General features: G+C 41.7%; 1 protein-coding gene across 2 annotated transcripts in view; it reads right to left on the bottom strand.

Moving 5' to 3' along the window:
• Positions 1–17,342, bottom strand: part of JAG1 (jagged canonical Notch ligand 1) — a 58,312-nt gene that overhangs the window by 22,857 nt on the left and 18,113 nt on the right. For both annotated transcript variants that reach the window (XM_026668510.2, XM_087948524.1), the window contains exons 4-9: positions 12,630–12,884; positions 9,263–9,323; positions 3,427–3,557; positions 3,072–3,191; positions 1,810–1,923; positions 592–705 (exon numbers count right to left, since the gene is read on the bottom strand). In XM_026668510.2, the coding sequence (XP_026524295.2) occupies positions 592–705; positions 1,810–1,923; positions 3,072–3,191; positions 3,427–3,557; positions 9,263–9,323; positions 12,630–12,884 (795 nt within the window). The remainder of the gene's footprint in view (positions 1–591; positions 706–1,809; positions 1,924–3,071; positions 3,192–3,426; positions 3,558–9,262; positions 9,324–12,629; positions 12,885–17,342) is intronic.

Below are 17,342 nucleotides of genomic sequence, written 5' to 3' on the forward strand. Positions count from 1 at the left end.
AGATAAGCAAGCAGTCTCAAGAGTTGCATAAAGGGGGCTACTCCCCGCCCCGCAAATCAACATGCAGGGAGATGGGAAGGGCTAAGATAACTGTACAGGTTAGTACAGTTGTGTCCTTGGGCAAATGGTAAGGACGTTCTCCTCCTCTGAATTCAAGCAACTCCAGAGATTCCCAGATTAGCCATATCTGAATTTCTCATATAATACAGCAGCTCAGATGCTCTGACGTTTCCTTCCACAATGCACCGGGACGTATGGAAGATATATTATATTATGCAATTTAAAAATTTCAACAGACTGAGCATCAGAGGTGGGTATTCAGCAGGCTCTGACCAGATCTGGAGAACCGGTAGCGGAAATTTTGAGGAGTTCAGAGAATTGGCAAATCCCACTGACTGGAGATTTTACAGTATCCTTCCCCTGCCACGCCCACCAAGCCACAGAACAGGTGGTTAAAAAAAAAATGGAATCCCACCCACTGCTGTACATCATATCTGGGAAGCTGTTTTAATCAGTTTGGCCCAGGGAAAAGAAGGACCTGAGGTTTCCCTGATGAGCTCAAGACACAGCATCCCTCAACATTACACGTACCTATTTGACAAGTTTTACCAGTCCACTGTAGTGGGCAAACACATTTAAATCCATCAACTAGATCCTGGCAAGTTCCTCCATGCCCACAAGGGTTTGGAGAACAGTCATCAATATCTGTCAAGAAAAGATTTATTTAGCCTTAGGTTAGGGCAATTATCACCTGAGCAACGTATTAGCAATCGTGCATCCTTTTGCTATATACCAAAGGAAATATCCAACTTTTATATTGTGCCCTTCACTTTTCATCCCTCCCTGCCGCTCAACTTTCTTTTTGTGCTTCAGACAACCTTAAACATTCGTTATGAATTTTGATAAGAAGAAATTTTCAACACCACAAATATGCACATTGGTCGGGTTTTCTGGCGTTAATAGCCTTCAATAAAAGGGCTAGTCAATTTCACATTGTCTTCACACAGAGACAACTACTCCAGCCAGAATGCCAGTGAAAATATTCATTCATGGATATTCACACACACACACACACACACACACACACACACACACACTCCTGTCCTGCTTTTTAAGTGCCAGGATTAGAAGCCCAAGTCTGAAAAGAGACTCCAATGAATTCATTTCTACTTGGGAGAGGTTCAAATGGGGCCCAGGAAAACACAGAGAGCTGTCTTATTATAAATCAATTCAACTCTTCCAGTCTTGTGTTCTCAACACTAAGTGGGACTGCCCAAGGTTTTTAATATCTCCTCAACCAACCTGGAACATTCTGAACATTGTTTTATTATAATAATTTTCCTTATAATATAATTATAATAAGTAAGAAACAGTGCCATTCTATTTTCATTTGGATTCCTGCATATTCCAAAACATCTTTTCTGGATTGTATACCAAAGTATTGGCCAGCTCTGCTTTTCAGTTCTAATCTGTCCTTAACTGCAGTTCTAATCTCTCCTGAAGTACAATTTCTACTTGTCCATGGACACTGGAACTGAAAGGGTAACACATATAAGACTGAAGAACATGCTCTGGTTTTCTTCTTCCAGACTCGCAGATAATACTGGCAAGATGCACACGGGTAACAAATAAACGGTTTAAGGATTTAGGAATTCTTAACGGAGAATCTTTAAAAGGGAGAAACTGGCACTGTGTTTTGGCAATCGGCATGATGTCTGATAGCAGTTAACTGTTAAGAAGCCCTTGGAAATTTCTGTGACACTTAAGGAGGCAAGAGAGGTTAAAGCTTTGTCATTCCAGTTCACTTACTAAGCATGCAGGTTGGTGCTGCCCAGCCAAGTGCACAGAGACATTCAAATCCAGTAGGGGTCTCGAGGCAACTTCCTCCGTTGTGGCAAGGATCCGAAAGACAGGCGTGTTCCGCTGCAACAAGAAGAGAATCTCCTTCAGCTTAGCCAAAGCTGCCAAGGTGAACCACCCCTCCTCTGACCCTCAAAGTCATTCCTTGCTTCCTCTGGGCTTCTCCAACTTTCCATCTTGCAGTAGTCCTGATACTCTGCCCATCTTTGAACACTACCAAGGTTTACCCTGAAACCAATGGTAGGGCGCTAAACTAGAGACCATCAGGTCATTTTTCAACAACCACTTCACACTTCCTGACCACACTTTCCTCCCAGTGCATTCTCCAAGGACTAGGGCAGGGGTCCCCAGCCCCCAATCAGGCCTTCAACTGTTCGCAACTGGGCCGCGGAAGTGGTGGGCGAGCGCATGCACACATCCACGAGCAGCGAGTGCATGCACACTTCGTTTGTGCGAGTAGCAGGTACACATGCCCAGCATTCACACAAATGGAGCTGCGCATGGCACTTGCCTGCCACTCAGACAGAATCATTCCCTCCCCCCGCCGCCCCCGGGTCTGCAAAGCTGGGAAGGTTGGAGAAATCTGGTCTAGAGTGTTATCTGGATTAGATGGTTTGGAAAAACCTGCCAGCTGTTTTCATTACACCACATATTTTTGAACCAAGCTGATTTTAACTGCATGGTGACTGGTGAGCATTTCCAAATGATCCACTTGAGGCAACGTCCTTCTCCAGAAATTTCAGGTAATCACACTGCAGACATTTCATTACCCAACTAGATAACATCTTCAGTGCCAGTACTATGCTAGTATTTCATCATACTAGTACTACATTAATACTTCAGTGTTATATTTATATTATAATTGGTGCACGCATGCATCTATAACATGACCAAAAAATTCTTGTGAATGGGAATTAACCTTTAATAAATGCATGAAAATAATGGTTGCGGTTGACTTCCTCAAGATTGGAAGCCATAAGGTATCTCTCCAGTTCTTTTGGACTTCAGGTCCCATTATCCTTGCCATTAGCCATGCTGGGAAAGCCAGATGAAAGCTGGAGTCCAAAGTTCTGGAGAACCACTGTTTCCCTACTATGCACTGAAATATAATTTTGCATTCTCTCCCCATCTCTTGTACTGCCCAGATAATATCTAGGGTTGCAGCCAGGGTGCTTGAATAAAACGAAGTAACCCCCTGGAGAATTTCTTACCAATTTCACAGTTTTGTCCTGAATAGCCTTCAGGGCAGGAACACTGGTATTTGTCAGGGCCCGTGTTGCTACAGGTCCCTCCATTCAAACAAGGCGGGTGAGTCCCACAGTAGTTGAGATCTGCAAGGGATAAACAGGAGCCAAAGAATGAATAAGGTATTTCAAAACAGATGTTCTGTGTCCCTTGCCATAATATTCCCCAAGACAAAGCAACCAGATGGCTGCAAGCTCATAAGCAGGATAAGGAAGCAAAGCCAGCAGGGCCAAAATCCACTTTCTACCTACCCATCCCAACCTCCATGATATTGATCTGCATTTCAAACCTCCTCACAGCCTCCTCCTAGATTCAGCCTACCTTTATTACAGAACTGGCCACCCCAGTTGGTTTCACAGAGGCATTGCCACGGTTCGTTGCATGTTCCATGGACACAGCCCGGGTGTGGAATGCATTTATCGCAGTACTGGCCTTGCCATCCATACTGACACCTTCGAAGAAAGAGAGCTTGGAATTATATCCCGAAAGGAAATAAAAGGACCAGCGGCTGGAAAGTCCAAATTTTGCTTTCCTCTTTTTTTTTTTAAAGGCAGCATTCTTTCCGAGACTTGTTTGGTGGCTTCTTGTAAACAAACAGTTTTAACCAAGGTCTCTAAAGGCAGCCTTTGTACAAAAGAATAACTGTTCTGGGAGGCTCAGTGTGGAGCCATTGAAGACAAGACTCTATGCTATTCTGAAGCTCACACAAACGCAGGAGGGAGAGTGGGTGGGTGGACACAAGAGATCAATCTCTGGGCCTTGACAAATGGATTAGAGAAAGGGATCAGGGTGAAAAGAGAAAAGAATGAGTCAGGAGGAGCGACAATTATCCAAAGACCCTCATGAATACAAGGGGTTAGGGGCATTTCAGCAGAAAGGCAAACAGCCCAGCAGGATGAAGCAGCTAGCTAACTAGGTTTCCCTTTGCTCACAACTCTTGCTCATAGATGTACCACTGTTTGGGGGTATGCACTATGCAGTTACTAGGAGTCACAGGCTGACATGAGGAGAAGGAAGCCACTTTAAGACAGGTAAGAACAGAAGTTCTAAAGCAATATTTCCATTTGATAATTGATATTTCCATTCACAGCATGAAAGGAAGGGGACAGGGGTGGGGTTGATATAGCTGCCCCAGACATAGCTCAGTAAAGGGACCCTAGTTCTCTGATGATTTTATTTAAAACTTTGGCTCAAAGGTGTGTGTGAGTTTAAAACAAATGAACACATACTACAACGCAAGTTGATGTAACAACAAAATCTGGGAAAAATAATTTATTATCCAAATACCCAGTCTCCCCTGCTTCCTGCCCTTATGCATTAGGGCACTGCCATTTTTTTTAAAAAAATAAAGAAATAAATAAAATATATTATCTGTGGTAGAAAATGAAAAATTTGCAAGTGTGAAATTGTGAGTGAACACAAAAAGCATTTTGTATCCAATATCCGGGGAGAAACAATCAACTGCAATTACTCAACTCCACGGGACCTAACTTTCCAAAACAAGTCTTTTCATTTCATTTTCAAAGCAATACTTTGCCACACAGCCTTGTGATGAGGGAAAAAAATGACAGGGTTATGATAGGGAGCTAATTACTTAGCACTAATATCATGCTTCAATTCTCCTTAAAAAAAAAACCTCAAATGGAAAGCCACTCCCCCTAATTATTATCTTTTTTTTTTTTTTTTACAGCAGCAGCAGCTTTGAGAAAGAGAGATGCCTTGATGCCACTGATAGATTGAAAACAACAGGTATTTCAAGTCCTGACTGTGGGATCTTCTCTGGGAGCAGCAGAGCAGAGGAAATGGAAGTTCCCCTTTGAATAAAGGCGGCCCAGAAGGACAAAAGACAGATTTCAATCCTTGCACAGAACAAAAGCTTTATACAGCTTCTCTCCTGCCCCTCACAAAAAGCTGCCTGAAATCTTGGACTACAGGCCCTCATCACTCACTGGCAGCCAGCGCTGGAAAGGAGAACGTGATGTTAGGGAAGAGGGACTTCCAGAACAGGCCGCTATAAATTAAGTGTCAACAGCCTCTTGAGTGTCAACACAGAGCAGCAGCAGAATAATAATAATAATAATAATAATAATAATAATAATAATAATAATAATAATAATAATAATAATAATAATAACAACAACAACCACCAGCCTCTAAAAATCTAACTTTATTTTTAATGCTAGGCAAAGCCCATCTTGATAGTTCTGTTCCAAAAACAAAAGCCAAACTAAAGCCAGGCTAATTTTAGCAGAGGAGTTTATTAGGCCTTTCCACATTAACGTACATCCAACCATCGTATGCTTCAAAAATAGAGACTGGCTTACAAAATGGGCCCATTTCATCTTGGTCAGGTCTTTTTTTCTTTTTTTGCCTTTTTTTCCTTTGGCTCCACATCACTTCTAATAAGAATGAGAGAAACTTCTATACATTTTTTTGTTTTTAGGCCTTAAAAGCAGCTTTGGCTGGGGTTTTATTTTTAAACGGCTGCAATCTGTAACATAGCAGACTATGACTCATCCCAACTCAGTGGGAAAAAAAACACACTGTATAGTTTGGTTTTCCCGAATCCAAGAAAATAATTGAGGCTGGAGTATCAGGAAGGGCAGCTCTGCCGCTGGAAGTATACATATATATATTTAAAAAAAAAAAAAGAAGTGTGGGAAAGTTGCACCTTAAGTAAATAAGGGCAATAATGCATGTCTAGGCAGCAAGTGGGAGGCGAGAGGCACAGGAAGGCTTGAACTCTGAAAACAAAGCCTGTTGTTCTGGCTAGCAAGGAATGCAGGCAAACCCTCTAAGGCACATTCAGCTGGATGACAGAAGCACAAATCTTTTGCTGCTTTGGCTTGTGCATCTCTTGGGATCCAGCCCAACCAAAATAGGGCAAAGAAATACGACAGGCTGACTGACTGAGGGCAAGTCTGCACGGAGAGACAGTCAGACAGCAAGAATCTCACCGCTTTTCTCTTCGGGATCATTCTGGTTAGGGCCACTTGGATTGATGTTGATCCCATTTTTGTGTAAAAAAAGGCCCGTTCGCTCCTTGCTTTTTTAAAATCAGGCACACCTGCTTTTCGGCAATGTCTCCACCACGGGGTAGGGAGCCTCCAGCTCCCTCCATTCCAGGCAGCCCTGGGATAGCCCCCCCCCCTTTGGTGGAAGAGGTTTCAAAGGAAAGCTCTGATGGCTGAAAGGGGAAGGGCCGCTTGAGCTCATTGCCTTCAGTTGTTGTGGCTGCTTCATCACTGGAGGTTTTTAAGAAGAGACTGGATGGTCACTTGTCCGATTTGGTATAGGATCTCCTGCTTGAGCAGGGGGATGGACTAGAAGACCTCCAAGGTCCCTTCCAGCTCTATTCGGATTCTGATTCATAGTTAACATTCCTCTTCCCAACATAATCGTATTCCATTTCTGCAAATGAGAAGGCTCTCAGGGGAGCAACGATGCTGGGGTCGTCCTGTTAGCTAACGCAATCCTAAGTTGCATTAACCGAGGGATACAATCAAGATCAAGGGAGGTATTAATCCCACTCTATAAGGCCTTAGTAAGACCACACCTAGAGTACTGCATCCAGTTTTGGTCACCACATTATAAAAAAGATGTTGAGACTCTAGAAAAAGTGCAGAGAAGAGCAACCAGGATGATTGGGGGACTGGAGGCTAAAACATACAATGAATGGTTGCAGGAACTGGGCTTGGCTAGTCTAGTGAAGAGAAGGACCAGGGGAGACATGATAGCAGTCTTCCAATATTTGAGGGGATGCCACAGAGAGGAGGAAGGGGTCCAGCTATTTTCTAAAGCATCCAAAGGCCAGACAAGGAATAATGGATGGAAACTGAACAAGGAGAGATTTAACCTGGAAACAAGGAGAAACTTTCTGACAGTGAGAACAATCAACCAATGGAACAGCTTGCCCTCGGAAGTTGTGGGAGCGCCATCACTTGAGACTTTCAAGAAGAGATTGGACTGCCATGTGTCAGAAATGGTGTAGGGTATCCCGCTTGGGCGGTGGGGGGTTGGACTAGATGACCTACAAGGTCCCTTCCAACTCTGATTATCTGTGTATCTGTTCCAGACAGATTCCTCTCTTTTGCAAATACTGAGGGGCAGCTACAAGGTGAAAGCCACTTCCTACGTGGAGCAAGGGCCCTGAGAGAGCGGAGCGTCTCCTACTGCTGCTGAATGGATGTTGTGTACTGCACAAGAGCCCTCCCAGGGTAACCAGTTGGCAGCCCCACTGACAGGTAGTCCTCAACGCACCAGAACAACCGAGCGTAAACTTTCTGTTGCCAAGCAAAACGTTTGTGAAGTGAATCCTGCCCTATTGTATGACTTTCCTTGCCACAATTGTTAAGTGAATCACTGCAGCTGTGAAGTTAGTAACACGGTTGCTCAGGGAATCTGACTCCCCCATTGAGTTTGCTTGTCAGAGGGTCACCAAAGTTGTTCACATGACTCCAGGACACTGGAACCATCATAAAATATGAGTCAGTTGCTAAGCAACCAAATTTTTGATCATGTAACCACGAGGATGCTGAAATGGGTCGTAAGCGTGGAAAACGGTCATAAGTCACGTTTTTTCAGTAAGGTCCTAACTTTGAATGGTCATTAAATGAACTGTTGTAAGTCGAGGACTATCTGTACATGCCTTTCCCTTTTCAGGATTTTCTCCAGGCAGATACGGATCAAAGCTGCCAGACACATGGCGTTTTCTCCCCCCTCCCCGCTATAAGTAATAGTCCTGTTTTCTACAGAGAGGCAAGAAAGTGTTTATAAAGTTATTGGCAGCGGTCCACTCCTCTTCCCAAAAAACTTGACTTTCTGAGAGGACGTAAACGGGGTGGGAGCTGTTTCCAGGGAGAGAAAAGCAGGGAGTTGATTGGCTTTGAGATTAAGAAAAGAGGAAGGAGAGTGTTGGCTTGGTGTGATGTGACTGGGGAGGCCTGGGGATGATCGGTCAACAATGCTTGCCAGTGGAACGGGAAAGATGAGGTCTGGTTGACCCTCTTTTCACTGTGCTTGCCACCGCTTTTTGGAATATAAACCTATCCTTCGGATTCAGACTTGCAAACCTCCAAACCTCAAGCGGTTCCCTGAGGCTAGAGATTTTCCTGACCTCCCCAAATGCTTCTGGCTTCCGTGACCGAGTCTCGGAGTCAGTCTAGGGAAGAAACCCCAAAAACCCCACCATGCGTCTGGATTACACAGCCAGCTTCTGGAGGGCCACTGCCTGCCAATCTCAGGAGCTCCCTTTTTCCTGAGCCTGAAATACAGGCGGCAATTACTCCAGAAAGAAAGGAAGCGTTAAAAAAGAAAAGGTCCCTACCCCAACAACGCTCGCCAGCCTTACCTTAATGCAAACCCAATTCAAGGACGCAACATAATCACGATTCTTGGCTTTCAGAGTCTGGCTACATGCGAGCTGTCCTCCCTACCCATACCCTCTCATCCCAACCTTGCCTGCTTGCCAGAAAAGAAAGGAGACATCAAAGAACCCACAGCAGCCCTCTGCCTCATCAAGAAGATCTACGGACGGACAAGATTCCATCCAAGCTATTAACCTCTCATCACTCCGAAGTCTGGCTCCCAAGAGCAGAGGACCTAAGGAGGAGGCAAGTAATCCCACCTCAAGAATGCTCAACTTGTGCCTACTGGTGGGAAAAGTTGAGGGAAAGGAGGAGGGGGGGGGGGAGGATAGGAGATGGCGAAAGCTAAAACCAGTCATATAATTACACTTACTAGAAGTAAGTAAACGGATTACACGCTAACGCTGGGCCAAGAGTTTTAGCTGCCATTCAGTATTGAAGGTTCACAATCTGTTTGACTTCCTGCCTCCAGACCCAAAAAAAATACGTTTACATGCAACAGGCTTTTTCCAAGGCATCTCCCCAAAACATTGTTTTCTTTCCCGAGCCCTGGGGTCGAGAATATTTGCTTCGAAATTAAACATCAAGACTGCCCTAATGTTAACTCTTTCTTTCTTTCTTTCTTTCTTTCTTTCTTTCTTTCTTTCTTTCTTTCTTTCTTTCTTTCTTTCTTTCTTTCTTTCTTTCTTTCTTTCTTTCTTTCTTTCTTTCTTTCTTTCTTGTTTCTTTTTTTTTGTACTTTTACAACAATTCTGAATCATTTAAGGAAGAAAAGATGTCTTTGCTTTTACCTGCATTCGCCGGGTATTTTACAAGAACCATGTCTGGGATTGCAACCCTGACGACAGATTGCTGAAAAAGAAAAGGAAAAAAAAAATGGAGAAAATTCAAAAGAAAGGAAATAGGAGAAATGAAGGAGAACATTTCTTGCACCTTGAATCCCCTGGAAAGTTTTTAATAGCCCAGTTAGCACGGCAGTGGGCCCCTTTAATGAAACCTTCTGCAAAAGAAACGGAGGTGCTTCGTGCCAGCCACCTGCAAAGAAGGGGTCCCAACTGCTTGGTGAAAGCTTCATTAACAAAATTACATGAGCCCAATGTTGAGAGTTCTAAAGACTTTACTGGCCTGCAGCATTTTCTATCTCTCAACGTAGTCTATACATTAACGCACCCACATATTATAGCTGCAAAATCATTTGCATAAGAGCACCTTTCACCCACTCCGACAGTGAAAGGTTTGATGATTTGCAGTGCATTGATAGCACCACAGCTAACACAATAGAAAAGCAACCAAGGGTCTTTCACTTGGTTTCTTAGCATTAACAAAGGAATCTGTGTTTTTTTTTTTTTTTTTTAAAAAATGCTTGTTTGTGGGTAGGAATGGGAGAGCTACCAGACTCAAAATAGGATTGTTTTCAAATCAAGCAAAATTGTATCTAACTTTCAGGAAAGGGGTGCATGCCAAAAGTGGGAAAGCCCCAAAAGCAAGCAGGCATGGGCATGCCACTATCTTAGACATTCAAAGACAACCCACACTCTTCTTGGATGTGTGCAACAATGTGGTCTCCAAAAGGCCTTCGAGCAAGCCAAGCCTAAATGGCAGCTGCAGGTATCCAAGGCCATTTTGATCAGAGGTCTCAGCACAGAGGGAGTGTCTGTCCAACTGCAAAATCCACTCTACCCAATTTCTAACAAGTGTAGACCTAAACAAACTTCTCACAAGGATTTCTTAAAAAATAAAACTAGAGGAGGCCAACTGATGGAAGTCTCAAGGGCAAAACATTCTTACAATGATACCCCAAAATTAACTTCTGTTTTGGTTAGTAGCAGGAGCAATCTTTCCCTATCACTCTGCTACCTGCTCCTCTATTTTAGAAATCTGACGGCTTATACCTGGGACTGTGCTGTACAAAGTTAATTAACACTCTGCAATTGAGATACGGTCCTTATAGATGCTTTTTAAACAGAGGACACATTTGGTTACAATTCATGATGCCTTCATGCTGAACAAGTATTGTTTATGCGACCCCAGGCTTTGGGTGGGGTCACCTCTGTCTGGAATGTTGAGGACATCCCATGGGTGCTTGCTGGAAGATGGCTACTGGGATGGGGCTCATCCATTCACAAAATGGCTGACATAGAGGATATAATCCCTAATTATGATCCTTCTTGATGCCTATTGAAGCCCCTCTTTAACAGAATCCCCCATTTACTACTGTCCTTCTTCCAGAAAGGGAGGAAAACCATCATTTTTAAATTCTAAAAATAAAATTATGAGGCCTATTATGCCTCAGATGCATTCTTAGCTATAAAGAAGCTTAAGTTTTGTTTTGCAGGTCAATATGTATATAATTTTTAAAAACAAGTATTCCAAAAAACGACAATCACTCTCTCTCATTCACTCAGTCACACCTACAGCCCAGGTGGGTAGAGGAATTGGCCTAATGGCCTATATTAAGTGAGGATCTGCAAACACTCCTAACTCCAAGAGGCCATGTTAGACCAAGTCATATGAGGTACTGAATGGAAGTCACAACTCACAAAATAATCATGCATTATTAAGCTAAATAAAAACACAGCTTGGGAGGTCTCCTGGATATATCACTAGCTGAGAAAGCTTAGGCAGCAATGTTTTAAGGAGTTTTGTTTTGTTTTGCCAGCTGCAGCTCTCCCTGGAGAAGTCAGTTATTCATGTGCTAGTGGTGTCCAAGTTGGATTGCTGTAACACAGCCTTTATGCCACTGAAATCCTTTTAGAACCTTCACTGGTAATAAATGTAACTGTTCAAGGATGGCTGTTATCAGTAGGTGAAAGAAGTTGGTTCATGTGATAGCTGCATTTTGCCAGCTGCACTGTGGGCAAGTACATTTCATTTACTGATCTAATCCACTTTTCAAAACAAGTTAAACTGGTATCATCATTACAGCTTGCAGAAGCAACTCGTTCTGTTTATCTCCATCTTGTATGAAGCAGTACTTCTTTTTTAGAATGAAGACGAATATACATGTCCCAGGATAATGTTGCAGGATCCAATCTGGGTCGGTTACCGGAACCGGAGGTTTTGTCTTCCGAGTTTTCGGACTTGTGTTGGAGCCCTCCTCCGACCCAGATTGGATCCTGTAGTACTTTTATCTGTTTTGATTTGTTCACCATTCAATTTAGTTAACCTTAATTTCTCGGATTATAACAGAGGAAGACCATTTATTTATGTTCTCTTTATCCTACATAATTTTATAGACTTGTATCTCTTTTGCTTACCCTTTTCTGAGCAAAAGAACCCCAAATATTTGACCTTTCCTACTAGAGCAGTTTCCTTTGTTCATTATATGGGTACTCTTTTCCAGCTGTAAATATCCTGAGTTAAACTAAACTGCATACAAAATTCAAAGTTAACCTCCCCATAAAGGTATTACAGTTCTGGTAACTTAAATATCTGTTCATTCCTCCATGTTTCCCAGCATGGAATTTGCCTTTATTCACAGCAATAAAAAAAACAACAACCCCTGGATGTTTCCTAGAACCCTCTTGACCACATCTGTATCCTTCTGCCTATTCAGTCTCTGACTCCATTTGTTAGAGGACACTACATTGGTCATTTAATTGCCTATTCTTCTATTTTAGGGATATTCTTTCAGACCTTTTGTTGTCCTTGTGTTTTAATCGCCTGAGATAATTTGGTATCACCCAAAACATAGCCCCTCCTGTGGATGATTTGATGTAGCTGTCCTTTACATTAATGGGTGTAATGTCCCCTTTATTATTTCCATAATGCTCCTTCATGACTTTGCTTACTGTTAATTTGTTCTGATCCTGTAAGCCAGGGATGTCAAACTCACGTTGTCACGTATCGGGACTTTACCCCCTTTGATAAACCGGGAGTGGGTGGGTAGGAATGGCCAGCAGGTGATGCATCCGGCCCATGGGCTGTGAGTTTGACACCACTGCTGTTAGCTGTCTAAAGGTTTTGGACTCAAAAATGCCTCAGCCTAAAATATTTTTAAATAAAACTATATTCTAATTTTTCCCAAGTTACAGCAAAACAAAACAAAACACATTTTTTCTGAGCAGATATTTAGTTGGCCTAAAAAGTTAACCTTCTTGGCCTCTAGAATTTTGGAGTGGAGGATATACAAGAAACAGGACATGGGTATTAACAAACCTTTGTTACAGTCTGGTCCCATCCAGCCTTCCAAGCAGGTTTTATTGCCATTCTGATCACAAGTATAATGTCCAAAGAAGTCATCTCTTGGTCGACAAAGTTTGTTGCATCCAAAACCATAGTAGTGTTCATCACAGGTGACCCGGATCTGGTATTCAAAATGAGCTACGCCAGAATTTTGCTTCAAGACCTGCCACTGACGGCTTGGATTGATCATCCCGGAGTGTGATGCCTTTTCAATAATGCTATCTGCACCTGAAAGAGGAAAAATCAGTAAGAATGGAACAGCCACTTGGGAGGACCTCAATTATAGTGTTTAATTAATCCAAGTAGCCCCAAGAAGTGAAAGGCGTAGAAGTTAATGTAACAATATTGTCAAGTCTTGAAGCACCAGCCTGCATTGAAGTGTCACCAACGGAGAAACATACATTTTCATAGAAATTCGGAGCTACTTCATCCTTTGCTGTTGCTCTCCTGGTTAGCCTTTTTAAATACACTATACACATTTTTTGTTGTTGTTAGTTGCGAAGTCATGTCCGACCCATTGTGACCCCATGGACAACATTCCTCCAGGCCTTCCTGTCCTCTACCATCTTCTGGAGTCCATTTAAGCTCATACCTACTGCTTCAGTGACTCTATCCAGCTACCTCATCCTCTGTCGTCCCCTTTTCTATTGCCCTCAATCGTTCCCAGCATTAGGCTCTTCTCCAGTGAGTCCTTCCTTCTCACTAGGTGGCTAAAGTATTTGAGTTTCCTCTTCAGGATCTGGCCTTCTAAAGAGCAGTCAGGGTTGATCTCCTCTAGGACTGACCGGTTTGATCGCCTTGCAAAATCCAATAAATTTATTCCTACAGAGAGTGCCTTGCTGCCCTGTTGTAAAACATTCTATCCATTAAATCAATTATAAAATGAACTTCATGAATCAAAAAAGTGCAGCTCAAAAACATGTGCTTTATGGGGAGAAAAACTTAATTCTAAATCTGGAGCGGAAGAAAAAATCCAACACTGACTGATGATCAATGATTAGGACGGCAGCACAAGGCTGGAACAGCTTTTCCAAACAAGAGGAGCCCACCTCCCACTTACAATGTCTTGTGCTTTATTCTGATCACTCAATCCAACAACCCGATAGCCTTTGCATAGCATTTATAAAGCCTTCAGGCCATATACAGTAGAAGGGTTGCAACAACCTACTTGGACTTGGGAAACCAGTGCCAAAAATTTCCAGACAAACAGGTCTAAGCAAGAAGTACTTTAAAGCAATAAGAGATGGTTGCTCACTTTTCCAAGTAACTTTTAAAAGCCAGTTATGATATTTATCCATCTTTTTAGATGCCAGTTTTCAAGCTACTTTAAGCTGTCATTATATACACACTTAACTGTGAGTAAGCCTGATGAATTCCTAGTGTCTGCGTGAATATGTAAAGGGCTAAATTGGAAAAATGAAGGTAGAGATATAATCTGAGAAGATTTCTCCATGATCTCTTTGAAGGAAGGGTTGGTTTCCATGAAACTCAACCTAGTTCTAAAAGAAAGCCCTCAACTGCTCTGGGGTATACCCAAAAACCTGAAAATTTCACATTAGCGTGGAACATTGTTTATAGATCTGTGGTATTTCACTTTGTAGTCTAGCCTTGTGACTTCAGTTATCTGACACTGCCATAAGACTTGCTTGCTAGCAGCTCTGGGCTATAGCACGAACATTTTTTTCTAGGCACGGAAAGGTGCCTAATACACTCAGGGGGGAAAAAAAGGAGGGTGGAAAGAAGGAGAGAGAAAATAAGAGGGAAGAGAAAAAGTTGGCACTGATGTCAAGATGTAAGTGTGCTCAAGCAGTTTTTAAAGATACTTTTTAAATATATATATATATAATTTCTGTTTTGATGAATTTTGGAACAACAATGAAAAAGAAACTTATGAACTCCTGGTTGCTCGCTTTGTGAAGATAATTACTAACTCTCTCAGGTTTTTTAATATATACCGCAACAGGTTAAATTGAAGAGATGAATATTCTAACTGTACATTGAAAAAGAAGCCACTTTTGAAGGCTATGTTTAGCTATATTGGTGAAAAACATCAACAAGCATATGAATGTATTCCACGGCCTTAAACTAAGTTAGATGATGACAGTCCTATTTAGCCTAGTATTGTGAATTACAACTTTTCATGGCTATCCAGGGAGGATCATAAAAGTTCATCCAGTTCAGCTGAGAATACTTCAGCTGGAAGAAACTGAACATGGACATCTGCATGCAAATCATTTCTAAAGTTAGTCTCGCTTGCAGAACACCCATGGCAAAAATGTAATCCATGAAGTTATAAAAAAGGACAAAAGTCAATTCAGGTATTTCAAGTTGATGGCTCTACTACTAAAACAGCCTCCTTGTTTGTTTGTTTTTCCTTCTTCTTATCATATTAGAGCTTCAGGGAGGATTATGTGACCCCACTTGATATTGTGGGAGAGGCTCTGCTCCATTTTTAGCCACAGTTCTATTTCCAGCATTAAAGGCTGCTTTAATTATGGGCTAATAGAGGTATTAATACTTCTGAACAACTAAACACCAATCAAGCTTTTAAACCATTTGATTTATCACAAGAGGAATTGCAGCTGAAATGTGGAATAGCAGTATATTCTGTTAAAACTTGTCCTGATTTCACCGCGTGAGCCAAACACATCCAAAGCCTCCAAATTCTTATCAGCTCAGAAGTGCTAAGTTAGACAATTCTATATCTGCAGGTTTTTTTTTTTAAATAAGACAGTTAAAAAATATTGAGGAGATAGACATTGAAATAAAAAGTTAAGAATATTATTAAATCTCTTTCAAATATTAGTTTAAGAAATTCAAAAAAGGAATGCTGGAATTTAAAAATGATTGGGTGCACAAAATTTGGACTTGCCCCATTAAAGACCAGTTTTGGCTGAATGCTCACCTATCTGTTCAAATGATTTTGGGAAAAGTAGTTACATTGAAAGATATGATTATGATTTTAACATAACATATCGAATTACGGATTTTCAGCAAAAAGATTCAGCAAACTATATTATTCTTTTAGGACAGTAATACGGCCATTTACAATTTATCTTCAGTTACAATCCTGAATAGAACATGTTCGCTCCCTATGTATAAACTGGCTTTACAGGCATAGTGGAAAGACTGATAATATTATGCTATACAGTCCAGGTTTGACACTGTGTTTAAAAACCGCTTCCTGCAAGGATATCATACCTCTTCTTTTGAGAACAGTTATGCTGGGAACACAGACCTAGTTACTTATTCAGCTAACAGCTTTCAAAATATTTGTTCCAGGGCAGTTTGTAATGTAAATTGCACCATAAAGGCCCATTGTTGCACACTTCATTTCCCTAATAACGGAGATACCTGTAGGGCCAATTCACACATATAAGGCAACAGTTCCCTTATCCATGGGTGCAAGAGCATGCTGCTAGCAACCGCATGACCTCTATGTCTGCAGAGTTAGCTTTATGTTCGCATAAAGCTCTGAAGAGACAAGGGGAATGCAACTTGTATGTGTAAAATGCTCCGCCTCTGCTCCCCCTCCTTCACCTTGGTATATCATAACATCATTGGGCAGTTATTAGCCACCACTCAGGAAAAAACAAGCGCTCACATAACCAGCTGTGGTAGGATTTTCCACATACTCTTTACTCCTTCTCTCCACTCCCACCTTGGCAGCTTGCAGTACCCAAAGAAAATTAGTTCAGAGCTGAAGAAACCTGCCATTACTAAGCCACAGAAATGGAAGGTTAATGACTAGCAATCCAATGGCGGCAGACAGTGGGAAAAAAAAGAAAGAAAAAAGAAAAGAAAGCCAGCCTGCTTGCCTAGAGAGAAAGCGATCTGTAGATTTTGCCACTGGAATCGCTGGAATCTTACACTCTGAATCAAAATGAGAAGAGGGGGGGAAAAAGAAAAGCAATTGGACACTGATAAGAATGTAGGAAAGAGAAGGTATGTATAGGGAGGTGAAGGTGTCCAGAATTAATTTTTTTTTTCCTAAGCTCATCACAAAATGTGTTTATGCTGTTTGGGGCAAGTCAAAATCCACAGATACAATGCTGTTTTCTTGCTTAAATGGCAGATGGTTTAGACACACCAGGATCATTAATCTAGCTACTGCAATCTGGTCTGTTGTAGTGGGATGTCTGACTGTTAAGATCCTTTTAGCTTCTGATATCGAAATCCAATTTCCCTCTCGAGAAATTTCCAAGGGGGTATTCTGTACTGTTAAACCAGGACACATTTGGCAATCAATTGTTACTAGGGCAAAAATGGGCACAAGCTGTGCCCTGTAGATTCCCCCATTTGTTAAGGTAAACAAGTAAGCTACAGCTTTAAGATTGAAGTAAGGAAGCTATGCCTACTCAAGAGGCTCATAAGGTCCTTATTTATCCATCAGCATTACCATATCACATTCAATGGTTAAACCAATCCTCAAGGCCATCTTTACCCAGTATCCAGAAAATGGAATACATTTAAAAAAAAAACAACAACATCCCTTAGTGATCTCAACCATTGTAGATACCTAAATACGAATCTACTTGGATTTAAAGACTATAAAGATTAGGGTAGGGAGAACCAGACCATACATTATCTTCAAAATGCTTTCCTAAGGTCTGTTTGAATTATTAGAACGTATACTGACAATATCTAACGCTATTCAGAATGCATTCTTTTACATTGTTAGTTGAC

This window comes from Notechis scutatus, chromosome 1 (genome assembly GCF_049901735.1).
Source record: "Notechis scutatus isolate UNSWTSFEM ecotype Mainland chromosome 1, rNotScu1.2, whole genome shotgun sequence".
NCBI lineage: Eukaryota > Metazoa > Chordata > Lepidosauria > Squamata > Elapidae > Notechis > Notechis scutatus.